General features: G+C 41.0%; 1 protein-coding gene across 1 annotated transcript in view; it reads left to right on the forward strand.

The window, feature by feature from the left end:
- The window catches only part of tmtc2b (transmembrane O-mannosyltransferase targeting cadherins 2b), a 97,145-nt gene that overhangs the window by 64,329 nt on the left and 8,956 nt on the right, over nt 1-23,860 (forward strand). Inside the window, exons 3-11 of the mRNA XM_042412727.1 lie at nt 495-1,341; nt 3,211-3,325; nt 3,872-3,957; nt 5,883-6,067; nt 7,306-7,384; nt 10,181-10,302; nt 15,638-15,719; nt 18,943-19,057; nt 23,346-23,409. Of these exons, the coding sequence (XP_042268661.1) occupies nt 495-1,341; nt 3,211-3,325; nt 3,872-3,957; nt 5,883-6,067; nt 7,306-7,384; nt 10,181-10,302; nt 15,638-15,719; nt 18,943-19,057; nt 23,346-23,409 (1,695 nt within the window). The remainder of the gene's footprint in view (nt 1-494; nt 1,342-3,210; nt 3,326-3,871; nt 3,958-5,882; nt 6,068-7,305; nt 7,385-10,180; nt 10,303-15,637; nt 15,720-18,942; nt 19,058-23,345; nt 23,410-23,860) is intronic.

The following is a 23,860-nucleotide window of genomic DNA, read 5'->3' on the forward strand; positions in this document are numbered from 1 at the left end:
AATAAAAGACGTTTGTGTGCTATTTTTTCCTCTCTGTTGTCCTCTAAAGTCTGAATAATAAAAAGAAAAGGATGGCACTGAACTGATTTGTTCTTGCTTCATGGGTTTTCAAAAAGATCACAGCAGCCAAAACAAAACTTTTTAATGAAATACATATCAAAGCTAGTCAATACTTTATTTAATAAATTGTCATTGAACGCTCTTTCTTTTCCAGATGGCACATTACACAGATGTGCTATTATGGCCGTATAGTGGCCACTTAATTCTTGAGATGTTTGAGGTGAAGTGATTTAAGATCAGACATTCCTTTCATCAATTTCAAATCCAAAGTCTGGGTCAAAGTAAATGTAAGGACCAAGAGTCATAAATATTACAATCACCCAGAAAACTAGTTTGCTCTCAGATGTGCAGTATATTTTCTCCTTCAGTCATTCCTTTCCTTTCCAGTGGATTGAGGGTTTGAGCCCTGTCTCTGTGTTTTCTTTGTCTTTCAGAGAAATAACGTCCACCTGCTGCTGAATGTGTTTTTGCTGGCAGCCTGGGGAGCCGTCCTGTTGGCCTGCCGCTTCTACTGGATGGGCAACAAACCCCCCAACTTCTCCAACTCTGACAACCCAGCAGCCGACTCCCACTCACTGCTCACCAGGACTTTAACCTTTTTCTACCTGCCTGCCATCAACTTTTGGCTTTTCCTCTGCCCGCACACACTCAGTTTTGACTGGTCAATGGATGCCCTGCCTTTGATCAGAAGCCTTGCTGATTGGAGAAACTTTCATACAGCAGCCTTCTACCTTGGATTGCTGTTGCTGGCTTGGTTCAGCCTGTGGACACACCAGACAGCCAAGGGCAAGGAAACCAATGGTAAAGCGTATCATTATACCAATGGCAGGAATGGGAACAGTAATGGACACAGTTATCAATATCACGAACATGAACAAATGAACAACTCCCACACAAACACTCACATTAACAGTGCACAAAATGGTACCAAAAAGCACTATGAGAGCAGGATTCCCCTGCCCACCTCTGAAAATGTTGTGGTGTTCTCTCTAGGCCTGTTAGCTATCCCTTTCCTCCCTGCCACAAACCTGTTTTTCTATGTGGGGTTTGTGATAGCAGAAAGAGTACTGTACATCCCCAGCATGGGCTTTTGCCTGCTGGTGGCAGTGGGGATGAGGTCCCTGTACGTCCGACTGCGACGTAGGTCCTCCAGGACGATGCTGGTGTACTGCAGCGCAGCCCTGGTTCTTCTTTTTGGTGTCAAAACTGTTTTGAGGAACCGGGACTGGGAAAATGAGGAGATGCTCTACAAGTCAGGGATTTATGTCAATCCTGCTAAAGGTAAGACTCAACTCAGATGCATGCTTTTATTCCCATTAGCATGCACACAGGTGCAACTGCTCTAACATGCGCACATTCGCACTTTTATGCACATGGAGAAAACATGTTTTCTCACATCAAAACCTCTCTACCCATCATATTTGGATGTCTGAATAGTGCGAGTGAGGTTTGAGGAATTTTTTTGAATTTGATAATGTGCGCTGCCTCTCTCAGTCTACTGAAGCCCTGAATAATTCAAAGTATAGCTGCTTCAATATGTCTTCTCTTCATCACTCAGCCTTACCAAAGAATATACAATTTAGAGTATACAAGTTAAACTTTGTGCCCTAGAAAAAACAATGAGACTGGTATAGATGGTGCTGCTCAAGGCAAACTTAATTCTTCAGAACTCTCTACAATGAATACAACTAAGTTTTATGTCTTTATCCCTCTTCTTCTTACACCCAACATTCACTCTGTCTAATGACACGAGATGCCCTTTCTCACTTGGAAGGGCACCATCACTGCCATGGCACCCGTCTCTGATTGGCACCTTCAACAGGAGATGAAATATTCAACAGCCTTTAAATTCAAGGTCATCAGACACAGAATTCCTATCCAAAGCGTTGTTCTCAGCTCTGCTGAAGAGAGACGCAGGGCAGGGACTTTCAAGGCAACAGCAGGACACGTTGTGTTAGCTAATTTCCCTTTCAGATTCTGCAGAGGAGCTGAGGCATGACAGCTGTTTGTTTTGGCAGGCCATCAGCCGAACAGAGCAGCAGCAATGTCCCCGACTCACATTCATTAAAGCTAATATGAGATTTGAACGGAACCCAACCTCAAATACAGACACGCTCATTGAATTGTTTGAACTGTGAAATTTCACAATACACAAACGCTTTACAGTAAAAGAGACTTCATAAAGTCTTCTAAACATGCATGCATAACTGGGAGCACAGTTGAGTGAAGGAGGCTTTGCTCGTGTTTTTTTCCTGCTGTTTGTCTTTATTTATACTGAATATTCCTCTGGGATCACGCAGATGGAAGGATTTTCAACATTTAAATAAATACATTGCTTAAAGGCGCAGTGCATATTTTAGCTCTCTAAACACGTCAACAAAAGCAGCAGGATTTTATCTTCCTATTCTACATGACAAGTAGAGAGAAGGAACAAAATCTCAGGTTATTTATAATCATTTTCTCTTGTGCATTAAAACATAACACCATAAATGCACAATTATCACATTGTCTGTGTGCATTTACTTGCACATTTGTTGAGAAATTCATTGTGTTGAATCATATCTATTGGCAGGTTTGTGCAGTCTATGAAATAACTTATCAATCAGTATATTATGTTTGCTACTAAATATTAGGCATCAAAGTGCACTCTTCTACCCTTTACCACTGTTATTCTACATCCGGTGCAATTCGTCTTGTTCCAGCAAACCCTCTAAGTTTATTTTCAGACTCGAGAGTCTATGCACGAAATATACAAAAGCTCTTAGCAACCTTATTTCATCTGTCAGTTACTGCACTATGCCATTCAACACTAATGCTATTAGCTATGCAATAGCACCGTGGTGGTCTCCTTTTCATACACACTCTCATAGGAATGAGTGGTGATTTTGACACAAAGCTCCCCTGGTGTGTCATCTCTATTTACTCATAATGCCTTGGTATACCAGCTGCAGCAGCAGAACAACATCCTCCTCAGAGGTTAAAAACACTGAACCCATAGCAGCGAGTGTCTGTGAATAACAACAGAAATTTATGACTTGCCACAGACATTTCTCTCCTGCTGCTTTAATTTAAGAGCCTTTTAAGATTCATAAAAAGTTGTTTTTGTTAATCGTTTTGCTTTGATTAACCTTTTCTCTTGGAACCTATCAGCATGGGGCAACCTTGGAAATGTCCTAAAGAGCCAGGGGAAGATGGAGGAGGCTGAACAGGCGTACAGAAATGCCCTCTATTACCGCAGCAACATGGCTGACATGCTGTATAACCTGTGAGTTTGTGTTTTATCATTTTGTGTGTTAGTGATTATTTTGTTGTTGTTTGTTTCATCATTAATACTAAATTCACTTGTGATTTTGTTTTAAATCAAACTGTTGTCCATAAGGCTTTAAAATGTCCGTAGTGCTTGTATACGTGATTTTCTGCAAATTGTGTCTTCACAAATAGCTCTCTCAATTGAGTGTGCATGAACAAATGGAGGAGCTCTCTTTGTACACGCTTGTGTCCATTGATCAGAGCTGTTCTCTCAGAGGAAGTGCCGCCTTGTCTTGTATTCCCCGGAGTGCTTTCTGTCTGACAGCAATATTAATGATGCTGTATTAGCCTGAGGGAACACAAAGCGTCCACAGCCAATAATCACAGTGTGCTCAAATGTCCGTGGTTTGCTAAGATCTAAATATCTCCCCCTCTCCTCCTCTTTGTTATCCTGCTTGTATTCTTGTCAAATCCTAACAGATGTGTTTAACCTTAAAACACCCCAGCTTTTTAGTTTTTAAGCTCTAACCTGCTGAACTGTCATTCCTTTTGTCTGTACTAGCGGTTTGCTGCTACAAGAGAGCAACAAGTTCTCAGAGGCGCTCCACTACTATAAGCTGGCCATTGGGAGTCGGCCAACTCTGGCTTGTAAGTACAGCTCTTCTTTTTATTGACAATCTCCAGCTCTTGTGGTTGTGGTTGTGCTGTGTCCAGGCAACAGTGAGCACAGACTGTGGTTATGTGGAAAGAGAGGAATAGGTGGCAAAGGGCAGTGGGTGTACAGCTGAATTAAACATTCAACACAGCCATCTGACTGGCTTTCAGAGTCAAGTCATGTCAACAGATCAAGCAACTGCATGATGTCATTTATTATGAATTCAGGCCATGACACTCATTTTTTTTCCTAAAGCCTCCCACGTTCTCTATATCTACTTCTTTCTCTCAGTGTCTGGTGTGTCTCTCCCCCTTTGCTCATCTCTCTTCCTCTCCTTTCCATTCACCACAATTTGGCTGCTTTTCCTGCAATTACATTTTCCATACAGTGTCATCTGCAGCACGTTCATTCCCTAATTAGTACAAATCACTCACAATCTTACCTGATCATGCAATAAATTAGCTCCCCATTGTTCTAGGCATCAGTCAATGACAGATAAACAGAAAATCTTAAACATCTCTTCCTTTCTTCCCAGGATTAATTATAGACCCAATCAAGATCCCAGTTAGACTAGAAAATTTCCATTCAGCGTGCAATTATCCAATCTGTTATAGCCGATAACAAGGTTAATTAATTACCCTAAGCAGCAGACACATTGAAGGCAGAATGAGAATGTGACAGTGTTTTTCAAGGTTACACCATTACTCACTGCCTAATGAGAGCTACGTCGCGCAAACTGTAGCCTGTTGTATTATATATGCAGAGCTATCCTGTATGTGATAAAGCACTATTGATTTCTGTCACATTTTATGCATACAATGCATAAAAAAATCAGTTTGGGAGGCTGGTGAAAAAGACTTGCTTTTGTCCATCTGTGGTTTTCTTTATCTGTTTTCCTTTCGGTGCAGATACATGCAGTGGAAAACTAGTCTAGATATTGAGCATTGAGTGCAATACCATGTGGGATAGATAAAACTGTGATGTGTAAGGATGTGGAATAAAATAATATAAGGTTTTGAGATAACAAATCCAAGGACAGGAGAGGAAGAAATGTAAAAAAAAGGTGGTTTGATTCTGAACCACCCTCTCATGACTCGATTATACGGCAACACCCTATAATGGAGCCTTCCAGATTGATCTGCTGTATCAAGTTAATTTATTCCAGCAGCCAGACTTGATAGGGAGTTGTTTAGAGAGGCGGGTCCACAGAGACTAATTACTCTCCAGCTGCATATTGACTATTAGATGTTGTCTTTGACCACTCAAGAAAAAGTTTAACAAGCATCCAAAGTATCCCGTGGGATGCATGCAAAGGTCAAACGTAGAGCATGAATAAGATCCACAGTGGTTCATTGTTCCACCCCTAAGGTGTATTTCATAGCAAAATGGCCATTACTCAACTTGTCAGCACTATTGCTCTACATGACTTCGGTTCAGTCACAGACGCTTTTGACCATTTATAGCAAAGGGTTACACTCTATGGAAAAAAGCTCTGCTCTCTTAGGGAGCTCTCAAAAGAATCTAAGCAGCATCGAGGATTCTACGAAGAGAGCAACCCCCCTGCTTAATAAACACATACATGAACATTAAATATTAGTTAAATCAACAAAACTGAAAAATAGCACTAAGGAGGAGGTTGGGAGGAAGCTGTGTTGATAAAGTATCAGCAGTGACATGGTGAGAAGAGTCAGGTTATAATAGCCGCATTATTGCAGACATGACATATATATGATTGGATATTACTAGTCAGCTGATAGCCGCACAACTGGTGAATGAGCCAGTCATCATCAAGACTGAATGAAACAGCTAATCCCAGTCAGCTAATGGCCAGTCAGCTAATGGCAGTGCAATGTCAGTGCTCCGCCTGAACTAACGTCATGCTCTGTGTCTTGTTTTGTCTGTTTTGTTTTCCCTACAGCGGCCTACTTGAACACAGGCATCATCCTGATGAATCAGGGTCGCCTAGATGAGTCCAAGCGAACCTTCCTAACCTGCGCTGACATCCCAGATGAGAACCTGAAGGACCCCCACGCCCACAAGAGCTCCGTCACCAGCTGCCTGTACAACCTGGGCAAGCAGCTCCATGAGCAGGGACACCAGGAGGTAATGCCCCCAACTGCGGAAAAATAAATTTCACCTAAGAGATGCATGAATGTTTCAAAATATTTTAGCATCTTAGCAATGCAGCTTTTAATTCACAGCAAGCATCCAAAGTATCCCACTGTGTTAATTTAAACATCATTTTACCAGCAAAAATGTGCATCTCAGACTTAGCTGTGCTAGTTATTGCCTCATTGAATAGCTGGAATAACTTGTGTGTGTATTTTTAGTGATAAAGTCGGGAATTCAGTGATAGCTCAACACAATATTAAATTACAAAAATCACCATGCACAAGGTGAAGATGACATTCCTACAAAATGTTGTTGTTTATATCTTTATAATGTATATTTTGGCCGCTCAAAATATGAAGTATAAAATATCATGATTGTATGTACTATAATTTATATGCACAAATCTTTTTTTGACTGGTGGTTTCTATATTCTTTATACATATTTCTGGCATATTTTGTCTAAGAAACACACATCACATGCTATCATGAAATTCCAAGGAGTGCTCCTTTACACATGCTGGAAAATATAAAACCATGGTGAATTGAGATAAAATGCAGACAGTTGCCAAAGGAGCCTTTGGGGGACACTGAGAAAATGCTCGGTTTTATATGGACATGTTCCAAAATTGCCTCTGTCATAGGGGACACAATGTTTTGCGCAGATAATCCTCGGGCTGTTTCCAACAAATTCACTCTCTTTCATGCCCCTAAAGACCTACAGTACTGGCTTAAGTAACTGTTTTTCCAATGCTGCACATTTATATTGTACACAAGCACTGATGCTGCTGATTCAATCAGGAATGAAGAAGTGGTACTGCAGATTCAATAAAGGCTTTTGAAAAATTGTTGCATGCTGGAGAGGGAGGGGAGTCCCACTTCCTCCGACCTCTAACTCGAGCATTTGCCTCAGCAATAAAGTAGTTACAGCTCCTTCTATCATTTAAAATGTGAGGAACTGTACCTACTCTCTATACATGCTAGAGTGAATATGTGACACCGCTCTAGTCGTCTTAACAGCCGTGACACTGAGGATAGACCCTTTCTGCTCGGCTCTGTATGAACCAGCCTCTCAGCGACCCCCAATTCCACGCTGTGTATTCACTGTGTCAGGGCCCCGGCTGCAGGGGAGGAATGACTAGTTACCCCAGCGCCAGTTTCTCTAGCGGGGTCTCTCCGGTCTCTAATGCAAACATCCCCCACCTTCTTTTTTGTATTTGCTTCATTCACAGGAGGCCCTTTCCGTGTTTAAAGAAGCAATACAGAAAATGCCAAGACAATTTGCACCACAGAGTCTCTACAACATGATGGGTAAGAGCTGCTTTTGTTTCCTGACTTGAAGCACAAAAGCTGTTGTTGTTTTTTAGTGTGAAATAACATATAGCGGAAGTGAGGGTAAAAGGTTATTTTTGGGAGTATTTTGGAGCAGTTTCCTATAATACATCATGCATTTTTTCATTTTTCTGTTATTTATTATTTGAGCCTTTTAAGACAAATATCTTCTGGATAAGCAGAGTCCAACAGAACCAGCATTAGCAATTACTCATCACAAGCAAACCCAGGGCTTACAGCTCCATTAGCCCAGGGCTTGCAGTTGTATTATCCTTGACTTTTCAGTATTTGCCACAGAAACACAGGCAAAAACCACCTGTGAGCAATAAAGTTGTAACAAAACCAAAAGACTGAATGTTGTTGACTATATTTCTTTGCTCCTGAATGATTAAACATTTAAATATATAGAAAACAGAAGGTCAAACATTTGTCATACCTCTAGCGCTGCCAGAATTCAGAAGATGTTAACTCTATTTTCCGATTTCCAGTAGTGCATCCTAAAGCTGGGGCTTACTTTAAGCCCTTGCTTGATAAATATGATTACGAAAACAAGGTTACACTCATTAACTTTCTGTAGCTGGTGGTGGAAGTGGTTGTAAAATACAAAGAAAAGAACCTGTAAATCAGAGCCAGATAGACATTAAACTCTAATTTTTGATTTTGTGACAAATATAATTAGATTTTATGCTGTTATGACCAGACCATAGTAATTTATTAAATAGCATGTTAAACAGAATTAATTTGCTTTTCCCTACCAGAACAATCCATCTCGTTCGATTACAGCTGTAGAACAGCTGCTGCAGGCTCATTATAGCTTCTCTCAGCGCCTTTGCTTTTTTTTAATCTCTTGTCCCCCCCCTGCTTTCTCTCTCACACACACGTACAAGCACACTTGAAACCTTGGACGTCTGTAATCCAGACTTGGTAGTGCCATGGGTTGGCTTGTATGTTGGCAAAATGCAATTTGACAGAGCTACTGAGATTATGTCAAAATGTTGATGAAAGCTCCAGTCACCGTTAAGGAGCAGCACAGCGTCTGTAATGGAGGCACTGAGCCAGAGATGTGTGATTCCTGCAGCTTAACGTTGTTTCCTCACTGAACTGAATTTGCACATTTGGCACACCTGCTCGTATCTATTTCCAGTTTCGCTCGCTGCACCGCTCTCATGCTGTTTGTCAGACGCCAAGGAGCAGAACCTTTCATCAGAAGCAGACCTGGGTGGTAATCTGCGCCCCGCTGGTCTCACTCCAACGCTCTCTGGTGGGCTGAGGAATGTTCCACTCCGAGGAGCTGGTTTTCAGCTCCTTGGATTCAATGTCACTTCTAATTGCACGTTGATGTTTGTGCTAATCTCATATGGAGGTCTGCTGCCAGGAAGGCGAGAAAAATATTTTGGCTGCTTTTAGCCATATCAACAAATGGAGGTCATGTCAAAATAGAACTGTATACATACAGCTCTATTACATTTTAAAAATGTTAAGTACCTCTGAAATTCAGATAATCCTGTCTGTAAACACATTAAGGATTTGTTAACAGAAACTTTAGTTATTCTTATATTATCCTCCAGTGCTATCAAGTTTTTATTCTGGAAATGTTTTTCCAGATAGTAAAAATGTCTCTGAAAAGTCACGGGAATATAGAAGCATCAGTATGTAGATTAACAGGGAGATATGGATATTTTGATATCCTATAATCCATTATTTTGCTCTGGTTGTTGATAAGGACAAGGACCATACCACAGATATCTAACACTTGAATCTGAAATGTAAAGCTGTACTAATGGATATCATCTTGAAAATATATTCTCATGGATTACTTTACATCCCAGGGGAAAGGTCTTAATCCTCAAAGTGTTTGTTTTTTGGGGGGTTTTTTTTACAATAAAAGGAAGTTACATCTTAAATTTGATGTTTTTTACATGCCTATGTGTCAAGAGATATCATTACACAGTGTCATCGCTCATTCAAGGAGAAAGTGTGTTGTCAAATCATTAAAAATGTCCTTGAGTTGTGATTAGGTGTGTATGTGTCACCTGTTGCTTATCACAGTTTCTTATCAGGGAAGTGACTAAACCTGATCCCCACAGAATTAAAGTTCCAGTATGCTCTAGTCTAAACAACTTGTCCAGCTCATGAAATTTGGTAGTGAAATTTTAACACCTGTGATGCATTCAGTCTGTTCCCCTAGATACATTAGGATGTTGATTTGAACTGTGTTGTGTCCAATTACCATCCGATATTGTCAAATTCTTGCAATAGCACAGGTGTTATTGGATGGCTTTGAAACAGGTCATTGTTTTTTCAGGTGTTAGCAGGCAGAGGGTCAGATTTGGCGGTGGGGGAGGTACGAGATGATGTCTGACAGATGAGTGAGAGTGAGAGAGTGTTACAGACTCAGTGATATTCTCCCATAGTTGTTTAAGCCACCCACTGAACTGAGGTTTTTTTTTATTTTTTTAAGAAATCAAAACCTCTTGCGAAACATTATTACTGACTTTGTATGAAAGGTTTGCTGTTGTAAAAGATACGGAAGGTAGTCATGTAGTATTCAGTATGAACATGGCATTTTAAACAAAGGTTAACTTGCAGTCTCTTCAGTGCCAGATATTACCATACAAGTGAAAATAAATGAAATTTATAGACAACATGGCGTCTGGGGTTGAGTTTCTGGCCTCACTGCCACTCTGTCATCCTCAGCAGAACAATCGGCAGATGTGTGATTTCTTAACCTCTGACAGCTTGACCCCTGACTCGACCCCCACTTTGCTCTCACAGGAGAGGCCTACATGAGACTAAACAAGCTGACTGAAGCTGAACACTGGTACCAAGAGTCCCTGCGAGCCAAGCCGGACCACATTCCTGCACACCTCACCTACGGCAAACTCCTGGCTATGACGGTAAGACTTTGTTTTTTTATGTCATCCTCCCTTGTTCTGTTTCATCTTTAAGATGAGACTATGTTACTTTTGAGAGAAGAAATGAGAAATTCTTTCTCTTAAACATCAAAAGTTGAACTCATAAGCAACAAAACACACTCTTGTTTAAATCAGTACACTCAGGTGTTTTTCTGCTACAGTTTGACTTGGTTTGATATGGCTAATGTTAGCAAACTTTATATAGATATTGCTGTGTAAATTGACATTAGTGAGTCATTAGTGCTACTTAAACATTATGTTTTAGCATCTCTTGATATGTATTATTATGTATTTGCCATTTGTGGCCAACAAATATATAGGCTAGGTTTAAGATTTATGAGCAACACCCAGCATCAAACTCATACAGTCAACTAAATTCAATATTTTCAACTACTAACTTTGACAGCAATTTTGTCTGTATACTGTAGCTCGGGGGCTAAGAGACTCGCTCATCAATGGATGTGCTGGAGGCTGAATGTTAGTCAGTCACGTCCCTACCAAAGTTATTTCTGCTGGTCTGCTGTATCGACCTCTGTATCGACTTCTGGTCTGAAGCCTGACTTGCTGACATGCCTGACTTCACACCGTCTAACTTTTTGCATCCCCAAACCAATTTTCATTCTCTACCTGTCCTCTCTCGGTTCTTTTCATTACGCTCTCTTTCATGTCCTCTAACTTTTCATCAGCTCTGTCCGGCACTTTTCTGTTGGTTGTAATATTCTCCTGAAGTCTCCACAGTTGATCAATAGCGTGCGAGTGAGAGAAAAGAAAAAGAGCGGAAGAGAGTGATCACATTGAGTTTCTCAAGATGTTTCTGTCATGGGAAAATAATTTCCCGATTAAAAGTATTTTCGTGGCCGCCCTTTTTTTGGCCTGTGTAACTTGTTGCTAAATTCCTTGTCTAGGTCTTAAAAAGTAGCACAACAAGCTGCTTTGGATCAACAGCAGCAAGAACAGATCAGGCATTTGGCATGTTTGCAAAGTTAAATGTAGAAAAAAATTGAAATCTCTACACGCTGTAAAAAAAACTCTACATTTTCTAGGTCAACAAAGATAATATAATTTCAGGGTCAGACAGCTGACCTATGTTTGGATAAGCAAAGACAAGGACATCTATGTAGAAGGGTCTCAGGGGCAGAAGTTTCCAGGGTCCCAGACGACGAGGAGATGGTCCTGTGGTCGGATCATACAGTCATCCGTTACAGATCATCGCTAGATAGGCATTCTTGGAATAGAGCTGGCGTCAGAGGAGCAGTTAGAGCTGAAAAGGGCTGTCAGGACAGAAATAAACAAATTAAAAGGAAGAGCTGCACAGGAGGGCAAAAGAAGGGCAGAGGCCTTCTCTTCAACTGACACCCCTCTCTCTCACAGTCTGGGCCCTAATGAAAGGACGTAATTGTGTTCAAAAAGCCCGGAGCAGTGGGATCTGGATTTCCACAGAAAGACTAGACTCTTCCTGGCTCTGTCCCCTCTCATTTCCCGCATGGAAACAGAGTCCTTTTCAAGCTCTTTTCATTGAATCTTTCCAAAATTATGATTTTGTGTGTATCACAACTGATATGTGTGGAGGAATTTTACAGGCATGTCATCTTATCTGAACTTGCTGGCAAACCCCTAATTTTCCAGCATGTTTTGACAATTTTTAGTCCGTGTTCATATCAGCAGTTAACAGTGAGCTCCTAGTCCAATATTAGTCTTGTTTCTTACTCATGGGTGTCATGCAATAACACCATTACCGTAGTGCATCCTCAGTGAAGTCTTACAAGTCTTACAGTTTGTGTGTCTAAATTGGATTAAGCTGGAGCAGCATACTAGATTGATTTTCCCATCTGTACTCCGACTGATTGCCAGCTTTAAGAATAGTTCAACTGACATCACAGCTAAAAGTTGCTTGTTAAACTGACATGAATTCCTCTCTGCACAAAAGCCGCTGGACCTCAAAAACCATCTGAAACCAAATTCTGTCAGCAAGGACAGTCTAGGGGAACAACACAATTCTTTAGAGGAGAGCGTTAAGACTTGGTGAAGTGGACTCAGGGGAAAAATTCAGTGGGCCGTGAAGAGAAACTCATTTTATTTAAGAAAGTGTTATTGATTTTGGAGGAAAGTAGAGTTCAAACCTGCAGGGATGAATCTCTGTAGATCTCTGACCATGATGGATGGAAGAAGGGTCTTGAGCTTGCATGATCCTGTGAGTGCAAATAATGTCATCAGAGAAGGGGAGTCAGTTGTTAGGACAGGCTTAGAGCCTCTTCAACCATGAGGAAATTTTAAAAGAAAGAAGATTCTTTATTGAAATGTGTCAGAAAGTTTGTACCCATGACTTTGAGTCATATCATTTTATTTATGTTCTCTCTGTTGTGGCTATAGCCTCTGTCCCTGGTGACAACAGCATTTAAGAATGATCAAAACCACTTCTGGAAGTTGACCAGCCCATCAGCCCCCACCTCTATCATCCCCTACCTCCGTGCTCCCTGTGGCACAACTATGAGTGATGAAGATGCTTTAGATACTGTCAGGGGTTTCTGAGGTTCAGATCCCTGCGGGAGAGGTGGAGAGACTGTGAGATAAGGCTTGTCAGCAGGGTCAGAGAAGGGTGAGAGGAGGGAGGTGGAGCTGAGCTGGTAGCTGAAGCGCGAAGAGCAAAGAGTCGCTGTGATTTGTGGATGAAGGAAGGGCAAAACAGGGGAGGAAGGGAGAGTTAATTACACAGATCAGTATCACCCCCCTGCTGTGCCGACCCCTCAACACCTCCGCTGGCACTCCAGGGGATCAGGATGTATTTCGGGCACCGTGTACACACCACAGGTCAGAGATGGACACAGCCGCGGTGACGCTTGTAATATTGGACTCAGTCATCCACTTGTCATTTCCTTCAGCTAATACGAAGCAGGCTTCATTCATAATCACCTCAGCGCTCACAGAGCCAGAGCTACATTTGTGGTTTATCTGATCTTATCAGGAGACTTGAGGTGTGAGGTACGCACCACTAAACTCAGCATGTGTGACAAAACGAAGGGTAATGTACTCACACAGTGAGCTGACTGGAATGAGAAGTACATATAGTTAACAGAAAGTAGAAGAGGAGATGTTATTGACAGCATTCTTTTTGTGTTTTCCACCCTCTCCTGATTTTAATGGCCTCAAGGTGCTTTCAGATCAACAAAGAGGTTGCCATGTCTCAAAATGTAGAAATGGAGTGACTGCAAGCAAGCAGTGGGTTCCATTGATCCTGGTTTTTGTCATTTCCACTGAGTGACATGCCTTTTATTAGCTCTCACTAGAGTAGTAGTGTAGTCTAGAGTAGTGCCACACATAGTAGTTATTTTGCCAGTATATAAGTTCCACTTTAGAAAGAAAATCCTGGGCCACACACAATTAGCTAAAGAAAAATCTCTATTCCGACAGTCAAGTATGTTTGCCTTCACTGAAATGATCCCTCAGCCCAGTACAAATCTGAATCTCAGTAGTCCAAACATTATCAAGACTTCTAAGATTGAGAAGCTTCTAAATGTATTTTAGGAATATCAGTTGGTTTTAATGCACTCAATTTTGAGTTCTCCACAGGCCTGTAAAGTAGCTGACTTCTATTGGGTGGAGGCACTGTGACAATTTTACTTAACAAGGGGGAAATTGAACACCGATACTTGTTTGGTTACCTTGATTATTCCTAGAGGCGTACAGGTGAGCCAAATGACTTATAATCCATAAATTTGTGGATGAAAGCAAAGTTGCCAGGTTACAGGGTCCAACAGTGAAGTAATATAGCATGTAGTGTAACAAATTGCCTTTCTAGGGATTAACAAGAATAGTTATAACATTTCCTTTGAGATGAGTAATGAGAAAGGTACAACTTGTTGCTTTTTGGAGGTTCGACACTCGTTTACCTTATAGCTTATTCTGGCCATGGTCTCCATTAATATAGTTGTCATAATCAAAATTTTCTATCCACTCACAACTGCAACTCATTTCAGTGTGTGAAAGCTTAATTCTGAGGTTTAGCAAACAGACGTAGGCCTCTGTTATTATAAAACCAGCAGGCCCTCAAACGTACACATTCCTCCATCTGTGAATACAAGTATAAAAATACACAAAGATGATGCTTTTCAGACTGGAACAGTGATCGCTAGTTGGACACCATCATCTCTATTAAACATATACTTAACACAGGCTTGATTTTCCGCAGCATCAAGGGAAACCACACTCAGATGTTTACATTAGAAAATTATGTATTATATTGAATCTACAGTTCACTGAAAATCTATATGCTTGACTAAGTATACAGTCATTAATACTAGACTGTACTGATTGGATGTGGGCCTATTCTATTTGACTAAACAGAAGTAATTTGCTTTATTTCACACTGAGTTCAAACACATTATTTTTTCTGGCTTATGCAATCTTTATGTAGTCTTCCTCCATCTTTTTCTGATGATTTGGCATTATATCTAAAGCCTTTATAGTCTTGGTAAATCTCCATTTTAATAAGTCTATTTTATACATAATTCATGCAGTGTTTTAGAGTGAAACGCACACTAATTGTTGCCTTGCTAATGCTAGAACATCAGCCTTTATAGATGAGTGAACATTGTTAATTGTTGATCAGATGGCATCTGGTCCCCAACGGAGAGCAGAGATGTGTCAAAGTCCCAGCTGCCACTTCTATTGGCCAGCTGCTTTGTTCTCTTTGAGCTGTGATTGGTTATGTGTCACAGTCTAAAGGACCTAAGGGAGCTCTTGAGGTCCACAGGGCTTCGGTGTTGCTTTTCCTCATCATGCTGTATTCACCCTTCCAGTATGGATTCATTTAATCTCTCCAAAGAGTGAAACAACACCAGAGATCCACATAGATACATGAGCTCACTGACTGTTTCTCAGTTTTTCTGTGTCTTAACTCCTCTCTCCTTTCCACCCTCCTGCACCACTTCCCCATTTCCATTCTACTGCTCTCTGTCTTGTTTCATAGCGGTCAGGCCACACACACCGGCAATCTGTGGTTATGCTCTGGAAGTGTTATTTGCACAGATAAAAGTGTGTAATGAATGAGCCTTTGCCCCGTCTGGTCCACTGTGCCAAGCATGACAGTGTGTAGTTTGACAGGACGACACATGAGCTTGAAAGAATAACACTGGTGCTACATGTGTTTCATGTCTATTTATTAAGATTTACTGTTAAAGTAGGTCTGTGGTTTGGAGGGGGACATTAGGTATACACAAAGGTATTTTGGCTGTTAAGTTGAGTGTGGTGTTTTTACAGTGAGTAGTTTTGAGGAGCAGTTGAAACAATAATGACACTGTGTTTAATCCATCTCCCTCAGGGTCAGAAAACAGAAGCAGAGAGGTACTTCCTGAAGGCCATCCAACTCGATCCCACTAAAGGCAACTGTTACATGCATTATGGTAAGTAGTGATATTTTTTACTTTCATTTTAACATATCCTGACTTCATTCTTACTCCCTCAAATATTTAATTTGGCAATTAAACACATACATGCCGCACTTGTCTGCACAAAGGCAGGAACTCACTGTACACACCTGGCAAGACAACACTGTTGGCCGACCCCTTTGCCGTCTCTTCCTCCAATCAGCCATTCTGTCAGTCTGTACATGGTGGGGGGGTCGTGAGAAGAGAGGATGATTTCCTCCTATTGTTCTTTGATTTTATGGAAACGTGACAATGTCAGCGTCTCTTCTGTCTTACATTACTACTATGCAGGGTCAGACTGGGAGCAAAATTCAGCCCTGGCAATTTCCGTCTAGACCGGCCTCAATTTTCCCCAACATACGCCCTTATGTGTTGCATAAAGCAATATCAGGCTATTAATAACATATAGGCTAAACAATAGATATAAAGTTGGCACCCTAACAATAGGTGTACTTACAGGATTTCATAAAATAATGTAATAAATAAATAAATAGCCAAGAAATAGCCTAGAGGAAAAGTCAGCACCTCAAGAGGCACACTTCAGATTTTATTCATTTGACAGTTGGTATTGGCAACCCGACTCTTGGTGCACTTATGCTTCACAAATAAAACAAATATGACATAATCATGTGTCATGAATGTGGTCTATGAGAAAATGCAATGCTGTTATCATGAAACAAAATAGCCAGAACTTAATTTTCACACTGGACAAAAGCTTTCCTATAGGCCTACCCTAATGATGATCTGGAAATGTGTCTGAAATTGGACATTAATTAACAGCTCTCTATTTATGTTCACAGCTGTTCTGATGCATTTCACACATCAGGCTTAACAGTCAGGATTTCATGCCACTGACACTATTTAAATGTTCATTCACTGCTATTGTCAGACTGTGACAAGCAGCATGCCTGCACTCTATTGGAACATATCCAGAGTGACTAATCAGCTGAGCCATAATAACACTCTCGCCTTGACATCATTTAAAAAACACAGCATAGCAAAGCAGCACAGCAGCCTTAAGCAGCGAATAGAATAGAATAGCATGTCCTACCTTAGGTGGTGAGAAGATAATAATTGATGGCAGGCTCCTGAGTATGATGAATCCCCTCTGGCTGTTAACACTGTCGCTACATGAGCCAGCAGTATCACCTGCTGGGAGGTTGTCATGCACCTTTGCTCGTCCTCAGCAGCGGCCTCCTCTTCTTGCCCCTGTTCTCTACTGGAATCAGCCTGCTCATCTGTACAGACTCTTTCCTCCTCCTCTACATTTGACACTGGACTGTTAAATTATTACTTCAGCGAGGCAGACTAACAGGATTTTGTGTGGCAGTGGCATCGGTATTTTTGAATAAATATGTTAACTTAAAACATTTTGCAGCATCAGCCTCAAGATTTTATTTGCTTTTTCTCTCTGACCTTTTCCACTCCATGTTTTGGCTTTTTGGGATCTTTATCCATTTGTATCGGCTAGCTTTATTTTCGTATCTAGATTTAATTATTTCCCAGTTGACCTCTGACATTACATGGATGGATGCATCCACTTGAAGGAGTGGGTAGCACTTCCTGCACCTGCCTTACAGTATAGGTAGCCTATTGACAATTGGGACAGTGTAACCCCCAATCAGATGGGCTATTCCTACATCAAGTAGGCTGCAGCCAGCAGGTTGAATTTTTTTTCCCACAATTTTTTTTCCCTACATTACTGGTGGCCTTGTGGTCCACTAGGTGGGCCGACCCATCTGGCATTTGCCACAGTTGCCAGATTGCCAGTCCGAGCCTGCTACCATGTGACTCACACATGCCTTGAAGTTGTAGTGTTTAATCTCAAAAAAGGATTTGAATTACTGTGATAGTAAGAGTGAGTTTGAATGAGCTGAGTTAATTACCTCCTTTCTTTAAAAGCCTCTAAAACCTAAAAGCGTTTTATGATGAACTGATCTGTCAGCTTGTTATCGTTGCACCAGCTTGCATGTGACATCTATCTGCCATGACAGAGGATTTGTATTCTGTTGAAGTTGTGTCGGTCTAAGTTGTCATCTTTAAAGAACTCTATTAAAGATAAGGTGAACAATGTTGATAACGAGGGAAAGAATGTCATTAGAGTAGGATATAGATAGCCAAGCAATAGATAAATGATTAAAGATAGAACACCTATATTATGGGAGTTTCAATTTGCTCCGATTCAAACATGCATCCATCCAACTTTCAGTCATTTATTCTGATAAGGTTCTAGTAGTTTATAGATTCATATATTTACAGTCAGCACTACAGCAAACATGCAAAATGTGCAGTGTCATGCAGGATACTCAGAATTTGATATTAAAAGAACTGTGCATTTTTTTAATAAAAACCACCCAAAACCAATCCCAAATATTGGGTTTCTCACTACCCAATGATTTCTGTGTTCCAAACTAGACCTCCTAGTATTCCCCTAAAAGTTGCACTCTCAAATGATGAACATGGATTACAGTATCACAGTCTGTATACATAGACCAACTTTGTAAAATATTTTAAATTAAATCAGGGCAGTCCAGGACACTGACATTATTAGTATTGATTGAGGGACTGTCTTTTCTTTTTAACTGTGAGACTTGTTTTGAAATATCACACATGCCCGACAACTGCTGAGGTGTTTGTAGCCTGGAGCTACGCTCAGTCATGGTCTAAAGTCTCCCTTTAAGTCTAGCTCTCACCTCAGGCCTGTACAAACGGCTTCAATTTCACCCACGGTTATTAAGGAAAATATGCTTCAGTTCACTTGGTGGTTTATCATCCTGGTACAGTAGTGGGGCTAACCAAAATCAACAGGGTATTAATTCCTCTCTAAACCTGGCCCTTACCAAGAGATCCACCCTTAGTTCATGGCCTTGTCAGGGTGTCATAATCCCATCTCATGAGAGGTTAACTGCAAAAAGCCGCCCCACCCGTAATAAGACACAAACCTCCTACAAGAAACATTTTCATCATAAAGAAACAGATCTATCAAGGCTGACTAATCTGAACAAATGAGTCTGAGAGATGGCCAAAGAGTGATGGTATGTTGCATTCATATCTAGTGTTTCAGCATGTTATTGCCAGGACAGACAGGGTTGTCCCTCTGCATATGCCAAAGGCAACACTTCTATCATGTATCCCTTTGTGCCTTTCTAGGCATCCCTCAGTGTTTTAACAGTGGTGCTGTTCTCTCCTGCCCTGCCAGGTCAGTTTTTGTTGGAAGAGTCACGGCTGCTGGAAGCGGCAGAGATGGCAGAGAAAGCCGCACGCCTGGACAGCGGGGAGTTTGATGTGGTCTTCAGCGCAGCCCACATGCTCAGGTGAGTGTTTGATTAGACACGTGCTGGGGAAAAGCCCCAGCACAAGCACAAAAGACACTGTATTTATTTCATTCTCTGTAGATGAGATGGGTGGGCCACAGTTTTCCATGGCTGAGTAGAAAGGAAAAGCTGTGTATGAGAGAGGGAGGTCTACTGTCTGCACGGTTTATCCAGGGGCTTACGCTACTCCTCAGCCAGTGTGATTTACTTGGCTGTACTTTGTAATCCTCTCCTCTTGCTGCAGTGCCAGCCTGAAAGCTCCTGGTTTGTCTTAGCGTGCTGTGCAGCTATGTATCTTCATATGCTCTCTCTCTTTACCTCTCTCCCGCTCTGTTTCACTCTTTCTCTGCTGGCCCTAGCTCATACTTGAAAGTCTGCTTCCAAATCGGTGCAGGGTTCAGCCGATGAGCCTGAGAAGCGAGGCTTTAGCAGCCCACAAGTTGTTGTGTTTCTGAATGCAAGCCATGAGTGGAAATTTGTAAATAAAGCCATGTGCCAATTTACGGTATGCTGCTCCACTGACTGAATAAACCTACAACATTATATTACTCAGTATAGAGATTTCCTTGTTTGCATTGAAATTACAGCTGCCTGCTGAAAGGAGGGTTATTTTTGAAACCATTATTGCTTATCTTGAATCACCACAGTTTGGTAAAACCACTGCTTCTTTACCCAAGAGAATTGCTGCACAGCTCTTTGTAAGATTCTTGCCCAGCTGCTTCATGCATAGCTCCTCGCCCACCAGTCTGATCACGCAGGATCTTCACCACCAACAGCTTTCAGCATCAAGAGCCTCTTCCAGGGTCCAGACCCCTGGCAGCTAAAAAGAACTTCAAGCAGTGATCAGGCTGAACTTTTCTCTGCCTGCTTGGCATGGGGTCTCACTCCTCCGCAGCTCATGTTCTTTATGTGTTTGTCTTGGACGCAGACGTGGAAAGGCTCTCAGTTGGTGGGGACACAAGTAAATCTACACGGGGGGAGGGGCAGAAGCTTTCAGAAGTGCAAATGTCTTTTATTGCCCTCTTGTGCTTGTACTGCTCATTTAATGTATCAAATCAATGAAAGTGAAAAATTAAATTGTGATGTGATAACAGTTAAGTACAATCTGTAGATGTTCACGGCCAGAAAAAGAACCACTATAACACACAAGAAGCACTCATAGTTCACCTCATACATGATTCCCATCCAAACCATATGTTTAATATAATAATATAATATACCGAATCTGAAAGAGTACTTTATATATTATTAGCATGTCATAATGTTAGATATGCCCATTTGTGCATATTTGTGTCTCGATTTCCAAAAAATTGGTTTAAATTGGTAATGTTAGGATGGAAATAAAGAGAAAGTGGTTGCAAGTTACATAAGGTGTACTGCACATACCGTACTCTCCTTAGGGAAGATGTCTGTGTTCAGTGTAATATTCTAACAAAGAGAATCTGAAAAAAATGCAATTCTGTACTCAAGACAGATGGGACGGCTGCGGTTTTAAGCACAAATATCTGGCTGCTGTCAAAAATGCAGTTTGTTCACTGAGTCATTAGTATCTAACAGTGTCACGCTATTAAGCAGTACTGTCATTGTTGTGATTTGTGCATATCTGGAGTTAATAAACCATCTCCAGACAACAAGATGTCAGGGTAAGAAGATCAGTGGTTGAATTGCTGATTTGAAACATGATCAAGATTTTTTCATGCTTTTTTCATTAATTCATGCTACATTTTCCCATCTCTCTTTCTTTGTTCCTGTGCTCTTAGTCTCACACTCTTCCTCGGGCTTAAACCCAAGCAGTGGTTTACATACTTGGCGTCCAATGCCTTCTGCACTCTCATAACCCGCAGTCAGACAGATCTAGGAGGTTGTGCTGCTCCTTTGGTCATGGTGTGGCAGCTCTCCAGTTCCCTTCTGATAATGTGTTCATATAAATGTGATAATGATATTATAGAATTAGATTTGTGCTTTTTTTTTTTCTTAGAAGGTTGCGCTTTCTAAATATTATGCTGGCAAACAAACATATGGTTGTGGTTGGACGTGGAACCCACATTTATAATCTCAGGACAAATTCAGCAACTCAACTCGGTGTCTGGATCGCTTTTGGAATGTAAAATGCTTCTTTGGAGCGCAGTTGGAAAAATTCAGTTGCACTGAAAAAAAAAAATAGCAGTGGCATGTTCTTGTGTGTGTGGATAACATGAAAGATAAGTTCTTTAAAGGAAGGACCAGTGTGTAAGATTTAGTGGCATCTAGCAGAACGGACATGGCAGAAATGGAATATAATATTCATAAGTATGTTTTAATTAGTGTATAGTCACCTGAAACGAATCGGTGTGTTTTTGTTACCTTAGAATGAGCTCTTTATATCCACATAGAGAGCGGGTCCTCTTCCACAGAGCCCGCCATGTTGCACTGCCATGTTTCTACAGTAGCTCAGAATGGACAAACCAAACACTGGCTCTAGACAGGGCATTTTGCATTTTTTGTGAGTTTTGCAGCCACAGTAGGTTCGCCTACACTTTTGGAAGGGGAGGGTGATGGGAGGGGTATTCATTTGGTTGCAATCTGCAACCTTACCGCTAGATGCCACTACACTGGTTCTTCTACTTGCCAGTCATTAGTTTTGAATGTCAGTTTCTAGGGTCACAACTCTCAATGGACTTTAAGGTCACAATTTCTGTACACGCTATATTTTCATTTTTAAATAACACACAAGCAATATGAAAAATTAGTGTCCTCAAAATGTTATATTTAAAGACCCCCTTCACTCAAAAATATGTTTTGCTTATTGTTACTTCACAGTGATGTATGTGCAGAGTTTGGCAAGCTGTTTTCAAATTCATCTGCTGACATTTTTGTGACATCACAACTACCTCTGAAGTCCCTCTGATGGTCCAGTATGAAGCTTACACAAGTTTTGTTTGGAAATTTGAAACTTCCGGCACATATACACTGAGAATGAACTTTTCAGTGAAGAAGACATTGTGCTTCTAGCACTTTTCAAACAAAACATACTTGTATATTCATAGATTCTGGATTTTTCAATGAGGGAAAATGAGCAAGAATTTGTGAGTAGTTATTGAACGTTTTGTAGAAAAAAATATATTAGATGAATTATTATTCAAAGTAAATTATTTTCATATATCTTAAAACATGGTGAAGGGGATCTGTAAGCTGTTAAAGTTTCATCATGTTATATTCGGAATAAGAAATAAAAGCTGTCTACTGATTGTTCAGTGAGAAATGATAAAAGCATCTAGAACACATAAGACAGTGTCATTCGAACCAAACATAAGTATTGTGTGCGTTCTTAGGCCACTGACCTGGTTATCCTAAAATAAAAGCTTTTTCCTTTTATCTGGAACCATATGGAGGATGATCCCTTAATAGACTGCGACAGCCTAAATGAAACTGTGGTTCCAATGGTCTCACTTCCTTTGATCATTACGACTTAAGGGGCTCCACAGCCAGCCGTCGTTTGCTCTGCCCTTGACTTCGTCAAAGTTAAATTGTTTGCAATGAGACAATTGTTACCATCAGTGAAAAGCATGCAGCTGCGGACCATAAAGGTGATTTCTGGTTTACCATGGTATTAATGACAGGAAAAGCCATGTCACAGAGGAGCCACAGTTGCATGTATAACAGTAGGCAGAGCAGTGGATTATGAGGAAGATAAAAAGCATAATATAGTATATTCCTGTCATGACTGTGGGTTTTATGTCCTCAGGAACAAAGTATTTCTGGTTCCAGGGAGTCATGCCGACAAGCCATCTGCCCAAAAACCCTTTTTGTCGCAGTGTGGAATATACAGCATGTTTTAGTGCATCTGTGCCATCAACTCTGCTGTCCTGTTTTTATGATAGTATGATTAAATGATTTTATGTTTCCATACTGTTTGTACACCTTCAATTTCTTTAACCATCCAGCATGTCAAGCCACATTTTCCCCTATTGGCTGTAATTAGTACATTGAATATTTCTCATCAGTTTTAGTTTGTTGATGACTTTTCTTCAAGTACCCAATAAGCCACATGTCCTGACCTCAAAGTTCAATTAAAACAGAAAGTGCTTGCTGTGCACTGCTCAGCAGAGATGTTATCAAGTGAAAGATGCTATCGAATGAGAACCCTACAGGCGATTGGATCGGCTTTTCTCTTTCCTCATGCTGTTCCCTCCTGTTATTTTCTCAGTGACCCCTAAGCGCCAGTAAACACATAGGGTTCAAGGCCTCAACTGAAGCCGGGAGCAATAAAGATGAGTAATGATTGCCTTTCTCTGTTTTACCTTTTCAGACAAGCCAGCCTAAATGAGGCAGCTGAGAAGTATTACGGACAAGCAGCAAGCCTGAGACCCAATGTGAGTACAGCCACAACTAGCTAATCATCCCCATTACTATTTACCCTGATGGACACTATGCAATCACAGTCTGGGTGGCTTTCCAATAATCCCATCCATATTACTGCCCCGTCTGCCTCCTCACAACGGCCCTCATTGTCAGTGGATGTCAGAAAAAAACCAGGGCTAGCTTTTAACTAAGCTCAGAGGTTTGTTTGTGCAGCATCCATCACCAACTTCAAAGGAGAGGCCATGGGTAAGTAGATTGAAAAGAATAATGATAATAACACTCAGTCAGGGGACTTTGACATCTTGAAAATGAATGGGGTCCAGTCTTTGGCAGCTCTGACAAGAGGGGTCGAGTTGTTTAAGTGAGGTCCGCAATGGGAGCAAAATATGTTTGGCATGTGGTTACCCTGTTTGTTCCTGCATCTTGATTAGAAGAAATTGGCTCAGGATTAATGATCAAAAT

This window comes from Thunnus maccoyii, chromosome 5 (genome assembly GCF_910596095.1).
Source record: "Thunnus maccoyii chromosome 5, fThuMac1.1, whole genome shotgun sequence".
Taxonomy (NCBI): Eukaryota; Metazoa; Chordata; class Actinopteri; order Scombriformes; family Scombridae; genus Thunnus; species Thunnus maccoyii.